Raw genomic sequence first — 25,377 nt, 5'->3', positions numbered from 1 at the left:
ATAATAATAATAATAATAATAATAATAATAATAATAATTTTATTTATATACCGCCCTTCTCCCGAAGGACTCAGGGCGGTAAACAGGGCAGATATATAAAAAAATACAAAAATACAAAAGTTAAAAGAAAATTAAACATATGCCCAACTAAAAACAGTAAATACAAATATTTAAAATGATCATAAAAATGATGATGATAATAATAATAATAATAATAATAATAATAATAATAATAATAATTAATAATAATAATAATAATAATAATAATAATAATAATTTTATTTATATACCGCCCTTCTCCCGAAGGACTCAGGGCGGTGAACAGGGCAGATATATAAAAAAATACAAAAATACAAAAGTTAAAAGAAAATTAAACATATGCCCGACTAAAAACAGTACATACAAATATTAAAAATGATCATAAAAACCCAACCCATCCCCCATCAGGCCAGGCCGGCTTGTTTTTGTTTTTGCTCACAGGAGATCGAGCTTCATATTGAAAGACTTCTTGTTTCCTCCATAGTGCAGTATAGGTAGATTGTCACAACAGCATTTTCCAGGACTATTACTCGTTTCCTACTGACTACAGTATAAATACGCTTTGATGCCATTTAATTTCTTTTTCTGCTGTGGGACTCAGTTGTTCCTTCGGTCATCCGGAGCTGGTACCTGAGGCAGTTAAAACTGTGTGTGTGTGTGTGTGTGTCTTTTTAACCGCCCACCTCCTTCACAGAGGGTCTTCCTTAGCCTGTTGAATTTAAAAGTGTCTTCTCCAGGCAGTTTTTCTAATCCATACAATCCAGCTCTCTATCCATAGCATTGTTGCTGATAAGTCGAAGATGGGCTCTGCCAGTGTTGCCTGTAATTTTAGGCTAATTATTAACTTTTTACTAAAAGCAATATTAGCATTTTAGCATGGCAATCTAGACTTCTTTTTTGACTTCAGGAAAATATTTTTTTTTCTCCTTAACCATTTCTTTTGCCATGAGAACTTGCCTTTTCAGCAACTAAACAATATTCTGTAAGTCCTTGAATACACTTGCAAGTGTTAAGGAAGATACAAACTCAGCTGGGAAAGAGAGCAATGTAATCCATAAATTCGCCACTTGTGGAATGTTATCTTGAAGCAATGTTTTCTATTGCATAATACATGTAATCAGTGCCTTTTATTGTTTGATCATTTCTTTCTGAACTGAACTGAACACATGCATCATTTATTTCCGTACCCTATAAAAAGACCCTCTTTAACAAATTGTATTTGCTTTGTCTGAATTACTGGGGATTCATATTTTTGAGTGAGCGAGCAAGCCCCTTTGGAAAAGTAAAAAGTCTTTCTCAGATTCAGGGTCAAGTTATCAGCTTCTCTCCAAACTCGGGATACTTGAGTTTCTGGGCAACACCAGTTCCTGCTGACCATTTCAGACTGTTGTGGGCATGCTACCTTCTCCTACAGTTGCTGGCGCAGCCCTCTATGAGAATGGAGGAAAGATTAGCCATCTGCCTTACTCAGAGGCATCTGTTCATATAATGCCCAGGTAGTGATTTCCAAGCCCTGGCTGGGTCTTAACAGTACCCCTTATGTGCATAGGGTTAATGCTTTTTTGAAAAAGCACCAGATCTCTATTTTTAAAAAACAGAATAGGTGCTGTCAAAAGAGGACAATTAGAATACTGCAATAAAGATTGATTAAACTAGGAAAGAGTGTTGTGCGTTGCTAGTACTGTTGCCATTGGGTGCAGTACAAGTTTTCCTCAGCCATGATGACAAGCAATTTTGTCTCATCCAGCTGCAGTTTCTACAGCTGTTTGTGCAATACACCATGGTTATGTCCCCTTGAGGGGATCAGGTGACATTTTGCCAATATTTTTGACAGCACTAGGTGCTATGGTAATGACTTGTTACAGGTACCTTCAGGACAATAACAATTGTGCAATTCCAGAAGTCTAATCTAGGACACATACTTTCTATGGCTATTGTCTGTCTACTTTTAGATGTGGATGGCCAGAAGTTCATACCTGGATTGCTTATTCACATGGTGTTGGCATTTCCTGCAGTAGTTTTATGGTGCCTGTCTGTGGGTGGAACTTGTTTGTTATTAATCACGTCCTCCCATTCTCTCCTATGTCTTCTTGTCAGCCAAGCTAATTTGGAATACAGATTTAGCACTTGTTTCTCCTCAGATAATATCATTTTTACCCTCTTGCTAAAAAAACAACCCAAAACATCTGACATGTAACAGATCCAAAGGAGAGATTGCACCAAGCAGAGGTATTGGGAACAATCCTTCATGCTTCACCCTATCCTATCCTTAGCTCCAGCCACCTGGTCAGTTTGAATGCCTACTAATACAGTATTTCATTTCATAAACCATGTTAAAGCATGTACAAAACAGCATACTTTTAAAAAATATATAATTATTAGTAGGCTGATGGACAACAGACCGTCATTAATTTCCACTAAGACTTCATTGGCTTTTACTCCATTAATCGAAGCCTAAATCATATTATGCAGCAAATTTCTGGATAGTTCTGAAAGACTACATGAGTGCTATGCAGGCAATCCTCGTTATCTGCACATTTGGCATTTGTGAATTTCCTTTATTTGCAAAAATGTTTTTGTCATCCCCAAATCAGTTCTCATGGCACTGTTCCATTTATTGACAGGCATGCAGAACAGCAGAACACTGGAATCACCTAATGTTCACTTTCGCAACTGATTAGCATTCACTAATCCAATACTGTATTTGTGGCATTTTCACAGAATGTAGCTATTGTGAATAATGAGAATCGTCTGTATAAACATTGCATCGAAAGAGACATGTTCATTATGTCCAATTTCTATTGAGAATATATCACGAATGCATTGTTTACACTCAAACCCTACAATATACAAATGCATCTGTTCAGATCCATTCAACATGGTCAACTAAAGGTTTTAAATCAGGCATTTCTCAAACTAAACCCAATAAAGTGAAACAAAAAATAATCTAAGTTCCCAAGAATAATTTGTTAGATTAGAAAATAAACCCAGAAGAGATAACAATAGAATGTGATTTGTCCTTAATTTTTTGCAGCTAACTAGTGAAAAGTCATGTCTGGAAAATTTTCCAGCCATGTCTGGAAAATATTATTATTGTAATATGCACCTTTTTATGTATAACTCCTGCCTCCTATTTTCCCCACAACAAAATCCCTCTGAAGTGGGTTGGGCTGAAAAGAATGATCAGCTCAAATGACCCAGCCAGTTTTCATGCCTAAGGCAGGCCTAAGAACTCAGCTTCCTGCTTTCTAGGACAGTGCTTTAACCACTATACCAAACTGATCCTTAAAGATTTTCCCTATATTTATTTTATTTATATATTATGAAATTTATATGGCGCCCATCTCACTAAGAGGCAACCCTAGGCGTCTTACAACAAGTAAAAGGAGCAAAATAAAGTAGTTCAATAATAAACATTAGCATTAAAATTAACCTTAAAATTGTGAAAGTTGGTGAGGAAGGGAGCAAAGTACACATGGGGTGGAGGCAGAATCTTATTTTTAGTCCATTAGCCACCCCTAGTATTCCATCAGGGCCCCAGGACATTTGGCAGAGCCAGGATTTCAGGCTTTTTTGGAAGGCCAAGAGAATAAGGGGGGATCTCGCCTCAAGGGGCACAATGATCCCAAGGCCTCTTCTTATGGGCCCTGCCAGCATATTTATATATTTCCCTTACGGAGAGTTTGAATGGCAGGTTTACAAATTGGTGAGAACAGTGCTGCAGTGATACAGTCATCAAAATAAATTTATGCAGAAAATCACATGCCAGCTTTCCTCCTTTGTTTGCCAAAGGTAACCAGGGCAATGTTCCTTTTGTAATGAGGTGTATACTGTAATCTGTGGCCAGTGTGTGAATATGAATAAACACAAATAAATATAAAGTGACAGGGTGGTACTGTATGGAACAAAAATTAATTAGGCGATTTAGTACCACTTAGATTAAGCACCACACATATTAACCAGTACATTAATGCAAGATCATCTCTCAGATCTAGCTACTGTTTTATTGAGGGTCACTAGCCATAGGAAAATTTTACTCTACCTCTTTTTTTAATTCTATTCTGCCCCACACACAACAGTTGTGTATAAATATTTTTCCTTCATCTGGCTTGCCCACAATGCACTTGAGAGAGATGTACAAAAGCTGCTATGACAACACATATAGGTGCCACAAGGCTCTATGTTCTTTTTAACTGAGTAACTCTACAGATATTATCAACCAGTACCGACTGTTAAATCGATCACAAGCATTTAAAGAACATGAACTATTATGTAAAGCACTGAATGCAGAATAGGTTTGACTGCTTCACTTAATAACAAAATCTCTTTATATAATCCTAGGCCGAACTTTGCAAAGCTAAACTTTCTCACACAGAGGTCAACACTTACAGATACCTAATTGAATTCAGTCCCACTTCATATATTTCTACCGACATACAAGCTTCTCAAGAGACATTTTTCACAGATATCCAGCCTCCTTCATGTACACCCAGGTATGCCAATTCACACATAACACTTCACAGAGACTTATGCCTGCAGATTCTTCACATACAAACCTTTCAAAAGATTCACCCAAGCTTCACTTAGATGTCTAAACTTTTCCTGCAAACATCCCACAAATACTGAAGCTTTAGCCTGTGTGTGTGTGTGTGATGCTGCCTTTTCTTCTCTCACCTTTGCTGTCGACTGCAACCTTCTTTGGTTTGGAGGTAGCCATCTTCTTTTTACAGATGAGGTAAAAACGTCCTTCCGCTATGCCACTGAGTTGAAGTCCTCAGCCCCTACCCAAGATAGCAGGAAAATAGCAAGCTGTAGCAATTGTGCAATCCCTACAGTATTGTCAATCCCTATCCCACTACTATAACTTCCTTTCAATGCAATCGCCTAAGTTCCCTCCAAACAGGGTTTGTGTGGGGGGAGACAAAGCCCAATACATCGTATAGCCCTTGAAGTTGCCTTTTAATGATGTCAGAAAAGGGTGCTATTTTAGAATTGTTACGATTGTTATGATTAACACAACTTAAGGTTGCCTCATGCATGGGATAGGGAAGAGAAGAAGGCACCATTGTGTGAAGACCACAGAAAAAAGATGTGGCTTTTGAATGAAGAGGTGCAAGAAATACAGTATGTCTGTGTTAAAAGTACACCTTGTCCTGATTTCACAGACTAGAAATTTCAAAATGTTATACCTATGCAAAGAATGGCCACAGATTCATGAAGGGATATATTTTAAGCACTCTGAACTAGAAAAAGTAAAAAAATACATATTCCTATTATATAGAAGTAATCACAAATTATAAAAATATTTTATTTTTTTAATCCTTTTTCCCTCAAGAATTGACCGTCTCACAGTTCTTACTACATTGATGTACATACTTTGCCAAATTTTGTGAGGCTGGGACAAATGCACCTTCATCACCAGTCTTTATGTATTTATTTAATAATAAAACCCTGCTTTATCTGTTTGACTTATATAAGCCTTTCTAAACCTATATAATAAAAGATTGTTTTCAAGGGATTGAGAGCAGATTTTGTGCCAGTGTATGTTTTTATCAATAGTACTCTGTTTAATGATGCCATTTAAAAAAGACTGTTGAACCTAAGTGGAATCAAATATTATTTTCATTAACAATATTATCCTTAATCTAGAGAAAATTGGAGTGCAGTCATATGCAGACTTAGACGAATTGAAGTTTACTGATTTATGCATGCTTACCTTTTCAGATAATTAAGAGTAATTTTTTTTTCACTTTCCCCTGTGGTCAGTGGAGCAAATAACTTGTCAATGTTAAATCCCACTCATTTCAGTGACATTTAAATTATGACTAATGTTTACTGAGTTGGGACTCCTTTGTTGAATTTCATTCCAAAGAATCAGTGATGTTTATCTTAAAAAATATGCTTGCATTTGGAATTGGCACTGAAATGCCATTTTGATGATACAGATATAATAATAATAATAATAATAATAATAATAATAATAATAATAATAATAATAATAATAATAATAATAATAATAATAATAATAGGAAGCAACCTTGGAGGTCATCTAGTCCAACCCCCTGCTCAGGCAGGAAACCCTATGCCAAATGGCTGTCCAGTCTCTTCTTAAAACCTCCAGTGTTGGAGCATTCACAGATTCTGGAGGCAGGTTGTTTAATTGTTAATTCTTCTGTCAGGAAATTTCTCCTTTGTTCTAGGTTGTTTCATTCTTTGGTTAGTTTCCATCCATTGCTTTTTGTCTTGCCTTCAGGTACTTTGGACAATAGCTTGACTCCCTCTTCTTTGTGACAACCTCTGAGATATTGGAACACTGCTATCATGTCATCCCTTGTCCTTCTCTTCATTAAACTAGACATACCCAATTCCAGCAACCGTTCTTTATATGTTTTAGCCTCCACTCCCCTAATCATCTTTGTTGCTTTTCTCTGTACTCCTTCTAGAGTCTCAACATCTTTTTTACATTATGGATGCAGTATTCTAAGTATGCCCTTACCAAGGCATTGTAAAGTGGTATTAAAACTTCACGTGATCTTGATTCTATCCCTCTGTTAATGCAGCCTAGAACTGTGTTGGCTTTTTTGGCAGCTGCAGCACACAGCTGGCTCATATTTAAGTGATTGCCCACTAGGACTCCGAGATCCCTCTGTTTCTTGCCTAAATGTAGAACCTTACTTTTTTCACCATTGAATTTCATTTTGTTAGATAGCGCCCAATGTTCAAGTCTGTCAAGATCCTTCTGTATCTTGATAGACTGTATCTTGATATTTCTTTATCTTTTGACATTTGGGTTGAATGTCAAAGTTAACTACTGAAACCTGTGCATGAATGTCAGCTTACATAATTAAAGTTTGGATGAGGGGATTATTTGGATCAGGGGATAGATGGGGAACTCATCAAATTTGCAGATGACACCAAGCTGGCAGGAATAGACAACACTCCAGAAAATAGGCTTAAGATGGAGAAGGATATTACATAAACACCTTGTCTACTCTGGCAGCATTATAAATATTAAACCTGACAGTATATTTCATAGAAAAAAGCAAGTTTATTACTTTTAAGAATGTATAAAAGTGAAAAGTAGAAATTCAGTAGTGTAAATAAGCTATAATTAAAGGAACTATAACTACTCCACTTTGTTTTGTTTCTATGCTAATAGTTTACTCTTAATCCCCATAGTTGCAATTGGCTATTTGTTTACTGATTTTAATCAGCTTCTTTAGATGTAAGCAAATTTATCTGTTTTCCTGTACTTGTAGTTATATGTGGAAGAGATTTTATAAAGCAGGAAAGGGGAGAGGACTGTATTCCAGAACAACTTGAACCCCTCACTGAAATCTCTTAAGTGGAGCAAGAAAAAAAAGGTAGAGAAGCTAAAGTACAGAGTAAAGGGGCAGGACTTTAAATCTATAGGGTTAAATGTGATCTATATATTTTTCTCTCAGAATGTTTTAACAACAGATATCTTTTTATCCAGTAATGAACTTGTTCATCTGGTTGACCTGCAATTACTCACACATCCTGTTATGCCATCTGAGGACAGTTGAGTCCTGTTCCAGGTGAGATTAATTAACCCTGTTGCATTTAGTTTCCCTTCCATACTACTAATGCTATGATGGTGCTTCGTAATTCATCTTCCGTCTGCAGACTTACTGTTCATTATCCCCCTTTCAGTAGGTGGAGAAAATGAAACCAAGAAAAAACCTATGTATACTATAAGGCTGAGATGATGCATGAGTCAGAACATTACTAATTTCCAGGTTCTTGCCCTACCCAATAAAATATGACTTCCTTTGATACTTTTCTTCCTTAAAATTCAAAGACCTAATGAACAGATTCCCTGCATAACTTTCTGTGAGTTCTCTTTCCCTTGTAATCAGTCCTAAGTTCATCAATTCAGTTCTGAAAATGAATATGCATGTTTCTGTTCCCTCCATTTTTTACTCCCCATTTAAATACTGTTGCAAAATCATGACTTCATTACACTCTGAAAATAAAACTGCATTAAGAAACTTTAAACATCATTTATTTAGAGTAGCACCTATGGAAAAACCTTAATTTTGCAATATTTTATCTAGGCTACAACACACACACACACAAACACACACACAAGTAAATAATCTAAGAGAGTGCTAGCTGACTGGAATGAATTTGTAGTAATAAACTACACATGAACAGGACTCATATAAGGAATAGAATTAAAAACTGAACATTAAAAAATTTCTAATATGGTGGGTTCCATTTCACAACCAAGACAGGATAATATGGATTCTTAAAATCAGTATGTTTTTTTTAAATTTACACAAAATTCACTCTTCTCCTTACAGGGAGGGATTTACCATTTTTCTTACTGGGTTCCAAAAAATAAGTGTAGCTAAAACTTAAATTTTCTTGTCTACTTGAAATGTTAGATTATCTTCTTCTTAAAATGTTTAACTTTACACTGACATTTTAACTGAGGTCGTACTTAATATTTGCTTGCTTTTAACTTTAGCTAATTTTTCTTTTCTGCACCTTTCTGAATGGTTAACAGTAGGGAAAATACTGATTTAATTACATAATGCATCAATATTCTATACTATCTAATTATTGCATAATTTAAGGTGGGCATTTGCTAACAAACACTGCATTTAAATTATGAATGTCCCTTGAAGTACTGTACTTTGGAATATATTTGCCCTTGCGATTTAAAATATTCTATTTTAATATAAAGAAATGCTAATTTACTTTATCAAAGCTAAATTCTGCAGGACAGATGATCTCTTCTATACCCCATATTGGGATTGTTTCTTGTGAGTGATATAATTTTGTTTCATATTTTCTTTTTGCAATTTTGACCTAACAATTCTATATAGGGCAAATGCCACTGTTATTATCAGAGATAAATTGGAGTAGGCATCCTATGAGTTAAAACAAGGTTAGGTGCATGACAGTGTTCCTGAGGCTTCACAGGGGATATTGCTTCCTGTTGTGATCAATCCCAGTCATTCCACAGGAGCGTGTTGGCTTCCCTAAGAGAACTGAAGGTCCCCACATAAAGAATGATGAGTTGTTTGGCAGCGGGGAGAGAAGGAAAAATAAAGTTGTGCACAATATTACATGAATGAAATGTTAGCAAATTGTTCTACAGCTATTATTATCGATTTCTTAAACTGAGTTTCTCAAAATTATCTGGCAGAATATATGCAGAGTTCCACTAATTCTAAGCGATAGATTCTGTGCATCACCCTTTAGAAGTGTCTGCACACTGCATTCTGGCTGAATTCACATTATGACATAATTTGTTTGCTTTCGACTATAGTCTGTAAAGCAAACCATGACTGAACACAATGTTTGAAACCAACATTTCTGTTTGTATTACTGATGCTGCCCGAGTTTGAGAAACTCTTTAAGTTTAAAGTATGAAATAATCAAACTAAATGCTATCTACAATTCTGCCACAGATGGCAGTATGCAACATTCATCTAATGCAGGCATGTCCAAAGTCCGGCCCGTGGGCCATTTGCAGCCTGCGGGGCGGTTTAATACGGCCCGCAACAGCCCTCCCTGCTGTATGTAAATGCGGCCCTCCCACGGCCCTCCCTTCTGATTGAGGGCCGCCCCTTCGGGAGGTGCTCCCGCCTCCCCCGCCAAGGGGCCGCCCCAGGAAGCGCAGGCCGGCCCAGCTGCTGCCCCCACCCCGTCAGCCAGGCTCCGGGGCTCCACGCGGCTTCCTCCGCCTCCTCCTCCTCCTCCACCAGGCCTGCTCGGGGCCCGGGGCGGCTCCAGTGCGCAGGGGAAGCCCGCGGAGAGCGGATCGCGCCCTCATCCCGGCCGGAGCGCAGCCCAGAGGAGGAGCCGCTGGGCCGGGCATGCCCTGAGCAGCCGGGGGTCTCCGGTCGGGCCATGCGGCACTGTGGGTGAGGCGGGGGTGGCCGGCGGGGGTCTCGGCCTGCCCGCCCATCCCGCTGAGCACCTTCCCTGCACGCCACGTCTGCCCATGGCGGTGGTTCCGGCTCCGGCGGCGCTGGGGCTCCCGGGCACGGGGGCTCCGGCGGTGCCGGGCTGGCCGCTCTGGTACCACAAGGACCTGAGCCGGGCGGCGGCCGAGGAGCTGCTGGTGTGGGCCGGGCGGGCTGGCAGCTTCCTGGTGCGCGACAGCAAGAGCGTGGCCGGCGCCTTCGCCCTCTGCATGCTGTGAGTCCGGGGACCCACGGGCGCCGCCTTGGGGACGGGCCGCGGAAGGGTGGGAGGGGAGGGGGCCAGGGCGCGCCTACAGAAGACTCCCCCCGAGGCTGGGCATTCCGTGGTGGCGGCCCCGGAGCCTGGAGCGGGGTCTGTCCAAGCCTCCGATTTCTTTCTTTCTTTTCTCTTTCTTTCTTTCTTTCTTTCTTTCTTTCTTTCTTTCTTTCTTTCTTTCTTTCTTTCTTTCTTTTCTTTCTTTCTCTCTCTCTCTCTCTCTTTTCTCTTTCTTCTTCCTCTCTCCTGCCTCCATTCTCTCTTCTTCCTTCCTTCCTTCTCTCTTTCTCCTTCCCTCCCTCCCCCCATTCGTCCTTTCTCCTCCCTGTCTCCTTCCCTCCCTTTCTCCCCCCCTCCCCCTCTCAGCCCTGCCTGGCGCTGGAGTCCCGGGGGTGACCTTCCGCCATGGAATCCGAGACGACTTTTTCAGCTGCAGAAATGTCAGCGGGCGACCCTCCGGCGGGGAGAGGTGACTCCCATCCCCCTTCTAGTGGCTTTCCCGACTCCGGCCGTGCCGATCTGCCGCTCCTCCGGTGGGTTGAAGGGCCGGCTGCCTGGCCGAACCGCCGTGCTCCTTCCCCTCGCCCCGGGCTTGGCGCGGCGTCTGTGCCGGTGCAGCGAGGCTGACGGTGCGCGCCTGGCCTGGCTGAGCGTGTGGCGGTTCGGCCAGGCAGGAAAAGGTGCAGGAAGCGGCCGCCGCCTGGTAACGGCGCCCGGGCTCACAACGTGGAGGCGGCGAGCAAGCGTGCGCTGAGGGCGAGGCGGCCGCCGTCCAGTGAGAGAAGAGCGCCGAGGGAGTGGCCGGCCGGGCTGCGCTGCTGCCGAGCAAAGCTCGGCCGGGGCGCCCGCTCTGCTCTGCCTGGAGCCAGCTCAGAGACTCCGCCCGCCAGGCCCTTCTCCCGCTCAGCCAGGCCAAGTGCGCACCGTCAGCCTCGCTACACCGCCTCCACGTTGTGAGCCCGGGCGCCGTTACCAGGCGGCAGTCGCTTCCCACACCTTTTCCTGCCTGGCCGAACCGCCACGCTCCTCCCCCCGCCGCGGGCTTGGCGCGGCGTCTGTGCCAGTGCAGCGAGGGCGCGCCTTCTTTGCCGCCGGAGCTGCCCCGGCTTCGAAGCCCTCTGGCTCCCCTGGGCGAAGGCGACATCCAGGGAAGGGCGGGTGTGTGTGTGTGTGTGTGTGTGCACGTGCGCGCATTCTGTGTTTCACAGGCATTTTATGGGCTGGGATGTGGGGAGCTGGAATGGGGTAGGTAGGGCCCTGGCCTAGCAGAATTTGTGAAGTGGTGGAAGTGTGTGAGCTGTTACCAGAGAGTCTGACCTTGTCAAAGTAAGTTTGACAAGGTCAGACTCTCTGGTAACAGCTCACACAGTTTTTTTTTTAAAATTTATTTAAAATACATTGTGAAAACTCAGCTGCCAGTTGATCTTATGTTATAAAATGAAAAGTATGCCATTTGCAATTAACTTGGCATAAAATAATTCATTTGCATTTAATTGTAATTGTTCAAAGAATGTTCGGAAAAATGTTCGGCCCTCCAGCATGTTCACTTCATCCAATCTGGCCCTCTTTGAAAAAAGTTTGGACACCCCTGATCTACTGTTTCCCGTTCTGGAGACCAAACATTCCACCATGGAGAAATTCATATTTCAGTATCCAATTTATAAAGTTTTATTAAAATCATAGGGAAAAAGAGGTCACAGAACTCAATTAAGGTACAGTAAAATAGTTGTATTTACATGCTAGTTCAGCCTAGATTTCAGGTGAAAACTCAGTAATTAACTCAGCAAAAGTATTAGAAGGCATTCATTAACTATATTTATGTATCTTGCATGCTGCTGATACCCCCTCAAGTGCACTCCCTGAGCCTCATTGTGCTTGTGCTGCACCTCCCTGGCCACTTGCACACTCTCCCTGGTACTTGTGCACCTCCCTGGCCCCTTGCACACTCTCCTCCACCCAGTAGCAGCCAGCCCAAACCACACTTAAATCAGGCCTCCTTGGCCACCCACACACCCCTTCGCTCCTTCTCCTATGCAGCAGCTGCCACTTACCTGTCTACCTGTTTGCAAACTGCCTGTGACATGCCACTTTCTGCCAGTTTATCCTCTAATTTGGTTGTTGGAAGCTGGCAGGAAGTTGCAAGGAGACGCTCACTTAAAGACCCAATCCTCACTTAATGATAATGGGGACTGAAGCAATTGCCATCACTAAATGATGTGGTCATGTGACATTTTGTTTTATGATGTCATCATTTAGCAACCGAAATTCCACTCCCAATTGCCACTGTAACCCAAGGAGTACTTGTATTCCAATAATTCCAGTAAATGTATTATCAAGAATAGTTTGCATGGAATTAATGATAAACAAAAGCAGCACAGCAGGCTGCTTGAACTAATTCAGAATGTGCCTATGGTAGAGTTTGGAATTTCAACAGGGAGCATAATAGGTCAAATGTAAATGAAATTTTGGGATTATGAATATAGTGGAATGTTGCATGGCAGGTAATTGTGCTAGAAGCATTAGTAGCTTTTATGTGTAAGGGACAGCCCAAAAACATTCCAGTTGTACTGAGCTGAATATATGACAAGTGGCCCTGTATTTACAGCATACAGATCTTTTATTATCTTCACAGTCAATTCTTCCCTCAGGAACATTCCTTTATTTAGTACTTACAAAAGTGGAAGATTCTGGTTAATGAAAACCAGTTCCTGCATAATCCATTTATTTATGCAGCATAAAGATATTTCATGCTTCATTTATTTCAAGTACAAGCCACAATGACACTAGAATAACAGATCATTTTTCATTCTAGTACAAAGAGACAAAAGCCAGGGATGCGGTAATTGTTTAATTCAGAGAAAACCCTGCATCCAGTAGCATGACAACACAATCAGCTCATTGGCTTCATTGAAGACACAATCATTTCATGGGTTGTGACCTTTGCATTGCAACAATTTTCCAGACTATAAACCATCTCTGAAAGCTCTTTAGCTTCCAATATGAAAGTTATACTGGTAGCTAGTTCACATTCCCCTTTCCCTTTCCATCCATGTCTGTTGGAGCTGCTTCAGAAGTCTCAGCAGGAGAGAATCAAGCACAGCCAGACCCTTCCAAGAGCACCTAAGTCCCCTACAAAAAAGAAATATTAATCGTCACTGAGGAAAAACATTAGTGAATCCTCCTCCAGATATACCAGTATCTTCTTCCTAAAACACACAAACCTTCAGGCCCCTTACCTGTCGTCCAGAAAAAGAAACCCATGTTCTTCCAGCTCTTTGACTTCCTTTGCCTCACCAAACACGTCCCACAGACTGAGACTGGGGGCAAACTGCAACCAGTGCTATAAACAAACAAACAAAAAAAAACTACCCTTAAAACTGTGTTGTTGTTTTTACAGTTTTCAACTGAAGAACTAATTTGGGGGCTAATCTAGGGAAACACAAAAGTTGCTAGGAGATATGTTTCTTAACATGACTTTCTCAGACTCTTCACCTCTTTAGAAAATAAACATATAGAGCTCAACTTTAACTAGGATTTTCATCACAATTTGGATTACTGTATAACTAAAACCTTCCTTTTTTGCTATACGGGTAGTCCTCGACTTAAAACAGAATTGAGCCCCAAATTTTGGTTGCTAAGCAAGACAGTTGTTCAGTTTTGCCCACCACCTTGCTTGCCGCAGTCATTAAATGAATCGCTGCAGTTGATGAGTAGTTATGCGAATCTGGCTTCTCCATTGACTTTGCTTGCCAGAAAGCCGCAAAAGGTGATCACTTGACTCTGGGACACTGCAACTGTCATAAATACATGCCTGTTTCCAAGCATTCAAATTTTGATCACATGACCATGGGGAGGCCACAGTAGTCATGAAGTGTGGAAAACTGTCATAAGTCACTTTTTCCAGTGCTGTTGTAACTTTGAACAGTCACTAAACAAATAGCTTGTAAGTTGAAGGCTTCCTCTAATTTTTGCAATATAGGCTTAGAAGAACATCGCTTGAAATACTGCAAATGTTTGAAATGAACTTTTTTTGGTAACAGCCTTAAGTCAAGCATCACTTTTGGTCCCATCTTTGATAGATCATTGAAGAGGACAATTCCTATTCTACAAAAAATAAACTAGGTTCAAAGAAATTGAGCAGAGATATGTAGGTCTTAAAGTCCAATGTCATGTTTACTGGAAATTTCAGGAGGATCTCTTCCAGTCTCTCTGCATTTAGTAATCACTCATCATGTTTCTAAAACAAGGACTAGAAACTAGTTATGTTTTATTTGTTCCTCTGCTATCTCTAGCATTGACTACAAGTAGTCCTTGAGTTATGACAGCAACTGGAACTGAAATTTCCATTCCTTAGCGATGCAGTCACAAAGCGCAACATCATGTGTAACTAACTGAAAAGGCACGCAATAAAAAGAAAGAATGAGAAATGAGCCCTTTCTGCAAAAGCACTCTGGAATTATGGCAAGAAAGGTTTCAACATTTCAAACCTGAACAGCCATCACATTAAAATATGAGAACTATACCTGGTGTGTGATTCCTATATCCATACGGAGTCCCAGCATCAAAACTTCCTCCAGTCTAGAAAAGGGATAGATGGAAGATCTCAAACTTTGAAGCAACACAGCCATTAGAATTTTGACAAACAGATATTTGTGCCAACAACAATGGGAAAAAGGGAACTAGTCGATGATTTTAACATATTAACCAGGGCAGCACCTGTACTCATATGACTTCACCTACATCATCTACTTTCAGTAATATATGCATAAATAAAATATATATTTGCTTTGAATAAACCTTACAATAATTCTATAAAGAATTTATTATTATCTCTAAATTGGAGATAAGTAGGTGTGGCATGTCTAGTAGCAATCATATTTTTATTAAACTTTTCATAAAGCACCTTTTTATGAGTGTTCCTTCTAAAGCACCTTTTCAGTGTTTTAAAAGATGTCATTAACATAATCAGAGTTATAAAATAAAAAGGCCATGCAAAAAAGTAGACCAGAAAGAGATAAATTGTACATAGCTCCAAAAAGCAGGTATAGACTAAGATTTAATTTAGTACTTTGGATTTATGGAAACTGGAATTTAAATATATAATAGGCTCCAGATCCAAAATAGCAATAGCACTTAGACTTACATACCGCTTCATAGTGCTTTACAGCTTTCTCTAAGCGGTTTACAGAGTCAAAATATTGCCCCCAACAATCTGGGTCTTCATTTTACCAACCTCGGAATGATGAAGGCTGAGTCAACCTTGAGCCAATCGGGATCAAATTCCTGGCTGTGGGCAGAATTAGACTGCAATACTACATTTTAACCACTGGGGCTAACATAAGGGATGCAACGTAGGATATAAAATTTTTATTTTATTTATTTATTTTAATTCCATTTATATCCCACCCTTCTCCGAAGACTCAGGGCGGCTTACAAGCTTAGCAGTAGCCTTCATTCTATGTATATGCCTGCTTATTAGGGCTTTCACACACACACACCCCAAGCGGCATTATTACAAAGTCAGCTTAATTGCCCCCGACAATCTGGGTCCTCATTTTACCTACCTCGGAAGGATGGAAGGCTGAGTCAACCTTGAGCCTGGTGGGATGCGAACCTGCACTAATTGCAGGCAGCTGGTGTTACTTAAGGAGGCATTAGCCCACTGCTCCACCAAGGTGAAGCAAGGCTGAGTTTTCAGGAATACCACATACATTTAAAGAAAGGAAATGATAAGGAAGAGCCTCTCCACATTTCTTCTTACATACATATCCAGTTCCCTGAGAGGAGTCTGTTTCCGGGTCCCATGCCCAAAGGCCAATACTTCTTTCATCCATATATCCGGTTCCAAAGTCTGTATTCTTGCCTCTCGATGGATTTTACCATCTCCCCGTGGTACAAATCGCCCATGGGCTCCTGAGAAAGGAGGAGATTGTTCTGAACAACCTATGGTACTATGTTTATAGGAGAAGGAATTATTAGGCAGCAACATCATTCTTAGCTTAGGAGCGCTTACTTTCCAATCTCCCCTTATTAAAAAAAAAAAGCAACACAAGCCATAATTGAAATGGTACTCCAATACACTGAACTAGAACCAACTCAAGAAGCAGTTGCAGCACTTGGCCCATCATTTCCCCAAACAGAATTACCTGGTCCGATGCCAATATATTGGCTCCCTTGCCAATAGGAGAGGTTGTGAGTACTAAATGCCCCCTGGGTAAACAAACAAACAAGCAAACAATACTAAGGAACTGCAAGTCTGCACACAACTGTTACATTACATTAGAGTAACAATCTTTAATCTTAAACAATCTTGCTTTTAAAAACCTACGGGACCTCATTGGGCTTATCTGTCATTTAGGAGACTTTTCCTGCTTGGAAGAAAAAGGGGGAGGGCCAGGGAGGAGGAAGGAAAATCATCTCAAAGGCCTTCACTCTAATTCAGTGTAAAAATTGAATTACATGTGAATAGAATACAGAATATAGAATTTTTATTTACAAATGTCTCTTTTTTTGTTTCTAGTAGCAGCTTTTTCACCATTCTCTCCTGAGATAAGAAGCAGAGTAAGACTACTAGGATCTTCACTATTGTGGAAAAAAACCTTAAATCATATTCCTTTCACTTCCGCAGAAGGAAATACATTTGTATTATCTTTCTAACACAGAGAGATTGTGTGAAAAAAATTCTTATTTCACTACCAGAACCTTCCAAATTTCTTTGACCTACTTCCTTTTACTGAGTTGTATGGCACAAGTTTTAGCTAAAGGAAAAGACTTACATTCTTTGAAAAATTGGAGACTTCATACTGGTAAAAACCTGAATTTTGTAGAACATGTCGTGCACACTCATACATCTCTGATACTATATCCACACTGGTTATGGGCAGAAAGCCCTGATGGACCTCCTTGAAGAGAGATGTGCCTCTTTCTAGAGTCAACTGGTAAAGGGATACATGGTCATCACATACTGCAAGCGCTTTCTCCAAACCCTGGATCCAGGAAGCAACAGTCTGTCCTGGAAGACCAAATATTAAGTCAATAGATGTACGCCCTGGAAAGAGTTTCTTGGCTTCTTCCAAAGTTCTCAAAGCATCACAAGCTGTGTGGTTCCTTCCAAGAAGCTTGAGTTCCGCATTGTCAAGTGACTGCACAGAAGGAAATAAAAATCATGAATATTCTTGACTCTTTTTGGAATGTATAACTCTGAAGTAATTGTCAGTTCTTACTTTCTGCTTATCACATTGTAGTCCAAAAGCATATATGGGAGGGAGGGAGGGAGGGAGGAGAGAAGAAGCTGATCAGCGGAACAGAAAAAACTGGTATATTTCAGTCCCTTTCTACAATTCCATGTTAAGTAACTTTGCTTAACATTAGTCCAGATTATTTTAAGCACGTTCTTTTAACTTTATGATTCTAATATTGTAAGTGGATGATGACTAATACAGTCCTAAAAGCAATGCTCCTGTCCTCTCACCTGAATACCAATGGAGAGACGGTTGACACCAGCTTTCTGGAACTTGGAAAGGCAGAGGGCATCTGCTGAAGCGGGGTTTGCTTCCAAAGTAACTTCAGCGCCTTCTGCTAAATGCACGCATTGGGAGACAGTGTCCAGGATAGCATCAATGGTGAGTGGGCTGGCTAAGCTTGGTGTTCCCCCACCAAAGTATACTGAAGTGATTCTAAAGCCAAAAGAGAGAGAGAGAGAGAGAGAGAGAGGGGGGGGGGATTATTTGAACTGATGGTTCTCCCTATTTTCTCAACCTCTGGTGAGAGGAAGTGGTAGAAAGGAGGAGTCCCACTCTGTCCTCTAATATTCTTTGTATATTTTAGGTGTATGCAAAAGCACTCTGAGTCATTTCAAAGGCAAATGGTCTGCAAGACACCAATGTTAATTTTAAAATGGGATGTTCTGACTGAGCCACGGTTTTGAATGCAAACACTCTGTTTCAACATCAGAAATAGAAGGGTTTCTTTGGATTGATCTCAGTGTGAAACAAACCCAATTAAACATAGGATAGTGTTATTATTAAGGCCATGTTATCAGTTTGACAATAGCAAAGAAATAGTATACAAGGATCGAATGAACCCCCTAAAGGCATCTATTATATCAAGGATCTAATAAAGCTAGGAAAAACAACTTGGTTGCTACTGAACACTGTTAAGACGTTTTGTGAATAACATTCTTGCATTTGTTGTGATTTGGATTCTTTGGTTATAGCAGATCCTAATAATCTACCTGTAATATATGTGTGTCCTTGGCACAATTTTATCATAGTTCCAGCCTTTCCTTGAAGTCACTTTCAGGAAGTGAAGATAGGAGAAATGTATTCAGCCCAGAGAACACTGGGCTGCATGAATAAATATCACCCTCCACATTAAACATTTATGCAAAATTGTTGAGAGAGAATAACAATACTTGGGTTCCATTGTTATCAGCAAATAAATATGGTGATTTTTCTTTTTCATCTACCTTTAGGGCAGGGGTCCCCAACACCCGGTTCGTGAACTGGTACCAGGCCACGACATGCCAGCAACCAGGCCACACAAACAAGTAAAGCCCCATCTGTGGGATGCAGGCAGCACATAAAACCACGCCCCCTCCAGTCCGTCGAAAATTCTCTCTCCACATAACCAGTCCTTGGTGCCCAAAAGGTTGGGGACCTCTGCTTTAGGGAACTTGTCAATATCCTGAATAGGTGTCAGGTGGCAATAATCATCTGGATGAAGACTAATAAATTGAAACTTAATCCAAACATAACAGATGTGCTTCTAAACAGATGGATTTTGGAACAGAATTTCAATTGCCTTCAATGGAGAAGAATTCTCACTGAATAATCAGTATGAATCAATCTGGACTGCTACTGGATTCAGCTTTGTATCTGGAAGATGACATGTGGTTTTAGGCATATTAACTCTACCTGAATTCCAGATGAGATCAAACATGACTGACACATATTTTACTTACATCTATGCTGGATTATTGTAATAATCTTTCAAAACCTGGTTAGTGTAGTTTTTTAAAATTATGTTAAGAATGCCATATTGAGAATGAGGAATAAATATAAGCAGAAATAGTTAACATATTGTTAATTCAAAGTGTGGAGAACCCAACTACTTACAGTGATTTAAAAGATTTATTTAAATATTTAAAAGTTTTAACATTCAACTGAAACCATATTTTTTAATTAAGATTTATGGACAGCCAATTAGAAAAGGCCCATGGAAGATTGTTTTTATATATGGTAACTGCAGCAAAATTATTATTATTTGCACAAAGATGAAAAATTTGGAAATATCTACAATGGAGGAATGATTGGCGAAGTTAAAGGGAATTATGATATCACTTTAAAAAGGAAGGTTAGAAGATAAATTTGTAACTGCCATAAAGAAAAACGGAAACCACTACTTTATATTATTATTTTTTATCTATTTACTACTTATCTTTACTCTTCTTTCTGTTTCTTGAATTTGTATAACTTTTACCACAGTATAAAATTCTTCAATAAAAGTTAATTTTAAAAATACCCATTAGCTTGAGAAGCTCATGGGAACAGGGAGTGCACAAGAGGTAGATGTATTATGTGTAGGATGTTGATCCATTTTTTCTGATCTTATTTATGTTGAATTGTTTTTAGTGATTATTTTAAAGTTGCTTTTAACTGTTGGTTTTATTGTCACATTTGTGAGATATTTACTTATCAAATTTGTGTAGCTGCATAACTACTGTAAGTCTCCTTGGTGCTAGTTTTAAGAATTTTGGGGAATTGCACTATATTTTGTACTGACTTGTAAAATAGATGAATGATACAAATGGGAAAAATCTTCATTTAATTAAAAATCTAAAAGATAGATTTGGAAATTTCCAAATTCTTCTTACTCCTTGTCCTATCATTTACCTCTGAACTTCGCTTAGGTGGATCAAAGTCTGGGCCTCTTGAATGAGGCAGTTCTTCATTCTAAGCTCATCCAGATTTCGGGGAATATATTTGTTAAAGTTGCAGTAACTGCAGCGTTTCTCGCAGTAAGGCCACTAAGAAACCAAAATGACAAGAGAGAGTTTATTCTAACATTTTTTTCCTGGGAGCCCTTTTATATTATTAGCCAAGAGTACAGTATTATGCTGTCATTAGTTATCGCCAAGCAATATAGACCCACACACAAAAGAAATCATTTAAAATTATCCTGATATGTGAAGATTTAAGTATCTTCATGCCACAAGACATCCTGATGCCTAGCATTTTAAAACATTGTGATAACCGTTCAAAATGCTAACTATGTTATATAAAAACTCAACTTCACAATAAATTATTTTCAGTTGATAAATGCCATCCAAGCATAAATGCCTTTAGCTAGGGGCAATTTCCAGAGGCTTCCCATAAGAATACCGTAGTAATACTCAGTATCATGCTGCATCCTCATACCTACGGTTTCCTTTTTTTTATTTTTTCACCCTTCTTTACATCTTATAGTATATAAATAAGGAGAATAAAACTATTACAAATACAAAAATGTTACAGTACACTTTAAAAGCAGATTTAAAATAGCCATGTGCAATGTTTCAGAGTTGAAACTGAAATATTTTGCATACCCAATACACAACAGAGAATATTAAAAATGTAGAGACAGTGGTTCTCAACCTATGGTCCGCGGACCCCTGGGGGGGACTGTGATGTCATCACAGAGAGTCACAAAAGCTTGAAGAAATGTTATGATTTAAATCTTGAGTTAAGTCTTGGTGGTCCATAGGCATGGTCCGTGGCCACAAAAGGTTATTTAAAGGGGGTCCATGGTGAAAAAAAGGTTGAGAACCACTGTAGAGAGACAATTCGGTAGAAAAGATTTAATAAGCATCTGAAAAATATCAACGGTAGGCATCTCCCAAATACAGGGCAGATAAGTGACATAGTTAATGTGAGTATGGCTCAGTCATGGAGCATTCTTCATATGTGCCACAAGTCCATAAGCATCAAGTAATAATAGCTTAATAATTAAATTTTATAGAAGTCAAGTTGTTTCCATCTGCAATATGCTCCTTGATGTTTGACATAGAATGAAAGCAGCATGCAGTGTGAGGTGGTCCTAAACAGATTTTAAAGGTGTCATATTTTATTGCCTTTTGAAACAGAGTCAGTTAATGTTGGACTTACTTTTCAGTAACTCACGACCTCAATGCCTGCATGCTCTTTGCCTGAAAGACTATTAAACTGGTATCATTCCCTTTTGCTTTTCTTCATTGCCACATAGATACAAGAGGACACGTTCTTTTAACTCTCCTCACTCAGATAAGTTAGGTAAAGGTTCCCCCGCACATGCGTGCTAGTCGTTTCCGACTCTAGGGGCCGGTGCTCATCTCCGTTTCAAAGCTGAAAAGCCAGCACTTGTCCGAGGACATTTCCGTGGTCATGTGGCCGGCATGACTAGACACCAAAGGTGCACGGAACGCTGTTACCTTCCCACTGGAGTGGTCCCTATTTTTCTACTTGCATTTTTACGTGCTTTCAAACTGCTAGGTTGGCAGAAGCTGGGACGAGTAACAGGCGCTCACTCTGTTACACGGCACTTGGGATTCGACCCGCCAAACTGCCAACCTTCTGATTGACAAGCTCAGCGTCCTAACCCACTGAGCCAACGTGTCCCTCTTTCAGATAACTTAACGAGGTGTATTTCCCAGCATATTTCCAGCTCCTTTCTGTTATAGTTACAACATCTGCTTCATTAATCATTGCTCAGATCAGATTCCTATTTTCAGGAACATTCACACACAGAAAAAGATTGCCTCAACTTCCAACAATTATCAGAAAACCAATTCTACTTTTCCATTCAACTATCATATGCTACTGGAAAATTTACCTAAAAAAACATGGGGAACAAAGCCAAAATTGAACTTCCTAATATATTATTTGCTTTAAAATGAGAAAATTATATAATTCAATCATAGAAAATATTGTACTATATATGGTGTACATTGTAATTTGAAGCTTAACAAAAAAACAAAGCCAGAGGTATAACCTTGATAGTGAGAGAGAAGCAAAAGCTGACATTCAACAAACTGAAAGGCTTGTTCCTAAGAGCTTGAAATAAAATGCTAGATTATAATGCCCTCTAGAGCAGGGGTGTCAAACTGCGAGCCCCTGGGCTGGTTGAATCATGTGAAGTAGGGCTTTTCAACCAGTGTACCAGTGTACCTGTGGTACATTAGCACCTGGCAGGTGGTACGCGACCATCCTAGAAAAGTGGTAGTGGGGGAGGGGAATGTGCTGAACCGGGGAGCAGCACCGCACAAGCCTGAGCGAGAGATGGCTGGAGCTGCAGGGCTGTCAGGGCTCAGCGAAAGCGCCAGGATCAGAACTTCTTCAGGGCTGCCAGGGTTCAGTGGAAGCACCAGGATCAGCGCCAGTCTTCAGCTGGAGCTCAGCGCTGATCCTGGAACGTCTGCTGAGCCCAGAAGAAGTGCCGATCAGCTGGAATGTTGCAGCATCTCCAGAGTCTTGTGATTTATATTCAGATGCTTGGGAACTGATTCATATTTATGACGGTCACAGTGTCCCAGGGTCATGTGAAGTGACCAAAACCTGCTGCAACCACCCAACAGATGGGGGGAATAAAAACCAAACATCCCCCCCACCCCACCCACAATCCTCAACAGAAATGCTCACAACAATAAAAACCTCAGACAGGTGCTCGGCTGTGGCTTTTTTCAGTGCCATTGTAACTTTAAACAGTCACTAAGCGAACTGTTGTAAGTCGAGGACTACCTGTACTTCATCACTTTTTTCCTTTTTTGGGGGGGGTCAAGTTTTTGACACCTTGCTAGGCAACTGGTGGTACTCGGATGTTGCCATGTCCTAAAAGTGGTACAATGGGTGAAAAGGTTGAAAAGCCCTGAACTAGACACTTCTCTTTTTTGCTAACATGTTTCCATTCCTCTAAGAATTTGTCTTCATCATATATATGTCTCCATCTCTTCCCCTAAATTGTTTTATGGAATGAAATATTAATTTTTTATGCCACCATCTCACTGATACAGCATCTCTGGGCAGCTACATATTAATTCTCATTGAGTTCAATCCACTGGTGTTAACAATGTGTAACTCTAAATAAATGTGTAGTGCTATAACTTACTTGTTCTTTAAGAGATTTACCATTATTATAATGACAGTGTAAAAAACACAACAGATGCAGCTATCTGGACAGCTGAAGATGATTTTCCCATGGCTTTGGAAAAGAATATTTGGGAATCTGTTGGGAAAATTGTCTCACTTGGAACATAATTCCTTACTGGCCACTCTCAACAAAGATGACCTCACTGATGTTAACAGTTTCTTCATGGAAGGAGAACAGAGTTGGAGGGAACCTTGGAAGTCTTCTAGTCCAATCTCCTGTTCAGGCAGGAAACCCTAATACCATTTCAGACAAATGGTTGTCTAATCTCTTCTTGCTGGAGCACCCACAATTTCAATGAAAGCTGTTCATTGGAATCACTAAGAGTATCTACATCAATCGTTTTTTGCAATCCAGCCCATTTGGATCTTGAATTTGATTAACAAATTTGTTTGACTAACAAAAGCTTGAAATTCTATCTAAGGAGTCACTACAGCTTTGAGCATTTATCTTTAAAATGTAGATTGCTCTTGCAATCATTTTCACCTATATGTGATGCTGACATAAACCAACTCTTATTATTTTGCAGATTTTCTCAAAAGTCAAGTCTGCCAAAATGGATCGTTTCCTCCCATTGCCAACATCCAAGTCTCTGATTTGAGTATCCTTATTATGTTTCCTCTTTTACAGCATTTCCTCAATGATATTTTGAGTATTTTTTCATTAAAAATATAGCTGGGTCAGGATTATTTCCACTTTTGATGTGAACTTCTCTTTGGGGAGTTGCAGAATTTCCTGTGGTTGATACCTATCTAGAAATTCCTGTGTGCTTGATACGTATCCAGAAATTACCACGGTCCCATTAATTAGAGATTACAGGGCGGCAAGTTTCCACTGTGCTCCTGACCCCATTTTTAACAATGGCAGTTTACCTGCATTGACTAAAGCTTTGACAGCCATCAATTACGGGGGGGGGGGGGGGAGGGAGGGGAATTAAGACGTTTAAGAATGCTTTCCGAAAAGTGCCTCTTTCTGACGCTCGCCCGTTTTACAGTTTAAATGCTCCTCTCAAAACTGCTGCGTGTAACTAAAACATCTGGGCTACAACACGGAGCACAGAATAACAGGACCTTCAGCCCCGCCAAAATTCGAGCAACTTCCCTACCCGTTCACGGTAGAACAATTTATGGTTTACAAAACCGCATGCGCAGAACACTCCCAGGCCTTCTAAGCCTCCGCAGAAGCCAGCAGAAGGCAGGCAGGCAGGAGGCGGCCACTGGAGCCCAGCGCACAAGCTCCACTTACAGAAGAGCGGGGCACGTGCAGCGCGACGCGTGTCCGAGGAAACTTCCAGCGCCTACGGTTTTTTTCAATTAGCGCATGCGCAACTGGGTTTCGCTCGGGTTTTCCTGGCCTCCAATCTAACTCACGTGGACGTAGAGCGAGGCTTGCGCTTCCGGAGGGAGCTGGTGGAGCTGGGAAGCGTTGCGCTTTCCCCGCGGCGCAATTCGACCAAGGCGTGCGGAAAGCCCTGCCCGCAGTTTCTCTAGCAGCGCCTCCATGAGAATCTTGCCGCCTCCACTCGGGGCAGCTGCAGCTCTGACACCGTCAGAGAAGGGAGAGAAAGCAAGACCCGCCTCTTCGGGGGAGAGGCTTCGGCTCGGTTGGGGCCACGCGTGTTTCTTCTGAAACCGAGTTCCTCTTCAACGCTTCTCTTCTAGAAAAGTGGCAGTAGTACCACTTAACCAATAATAAAAAATTGCTGTGCTGTGTTGGTTCATTGGAGGAAAAAACGCCTCTAGATTTATAATCCGTTAATTTCTTTATTGACACGAAAAAGTGTGTTTAAGGTTTTAAATCAGAGGTCTTCAAACTCGGCCCTTTTATGACTCATGGACTTCAACTCCCAGAATTTCTCAGCCAGGCATGCTGGCTGAGGAATTCTGGGAGTTGAAGTCCATGAGTCATAAAAGGGCCGAGTTTGAAGACCCCTGTAAATTTAAATGTTCAGAACTTAGACGC

At 40.6% G+C, this 25,377-nt stretch overlaps 1 protein-coding gene across 4 annotated transcripts; it reads right to left on the bottom strand.

Annotated features, from left to right (window-relative positions):
• Window positions 1-11,909: 11,909 nt before the first annotated feature.
• On the bottom strand, window positions 11,910-24,951 carry RSAD1 (radical S-adenosyl methionine domain containing 1). Of its 4 annotated transcripts, none has more exons than XR_014491107.1 (9): window positions 24,786-24,951; window positions 20,151-20,284; window positions 17,729-17,933; window positions 17,034-17,399; window positions 16,404-16,467; window positions 16,019-16,170; window positions 14,781-14,835; window positions 13,494-13,597; window positions 11,910-13,386 (listed from the first exon to the last, which is right to left on the bottom strand). XR_014491107.1 is itself a non-coding variant. In XM_083351818.1 (9 exons), the coding sequence occupies exons 1-9, from the start codon at window positions 24,915-24,917 to the stop codon at window positions 13,281-13,283; spliced, it is 1,314 nt and encodes a 437-aa protein (XP_083207944.1). In that variant the 5' UTR covers window positions 24,918-24,951; the 3' UTR covers window positions 11,910-13,280. The 4 variants fall into 4 exon arrangements, 2 of the variants coding, with proteins under 2 accessions (XP_083207944.1, XP_083207945.1); XM_083351818.1 differs by having other exon boundaries at window positions 16,023-16,170; XM_083351819.1 differs by having other exon boundaries at window positions 16,023-16,170; window positions 17,157-17,399.
• Between the last annotated feature and the right edge of the window lie 426 nt (window positions 24,952-25,377).

This window comes from Vipera ursinii (genome assembly GCF_947247035.1).
Source record: "Vipera ursinii genome assembly, chromosome: 2".
NCBI classification, from domain to species: Eukaryota; Metazoa; Chordata; class Lepidosauria; order Squamata; family Viperidae; genus Vipera; species Vipera ursinii.
This window is presented reverse-complemented; position numbering and strand designations above follow the sequence as displayed.

Bases quoted from the DNA above. Each gene is read 5' to 3' on its own strand.
- RSAD1 (XM_083351818.1), bottom strand. From the start codon at position 24,917: ATGGAGGCGCTGCTAGAGAAACTGCGGGCAGGGCTTTCCGCACGCCTT. The intron at 17,934-20,150 runs GTAAATGATAGG...TTTTGGCTTTAG, and splicing joins CACCTAAGCGAAGTTCAGAG to AATCACTTCAGTATACTTTG. The intron at 13,387-13,493 runs GTAAGGGGCCTG...TCTTTTTTGTAG, and splicing joins TTTCTTTTTCTGGACGACAG to GGGACTTAGGTGCTCTTGGA.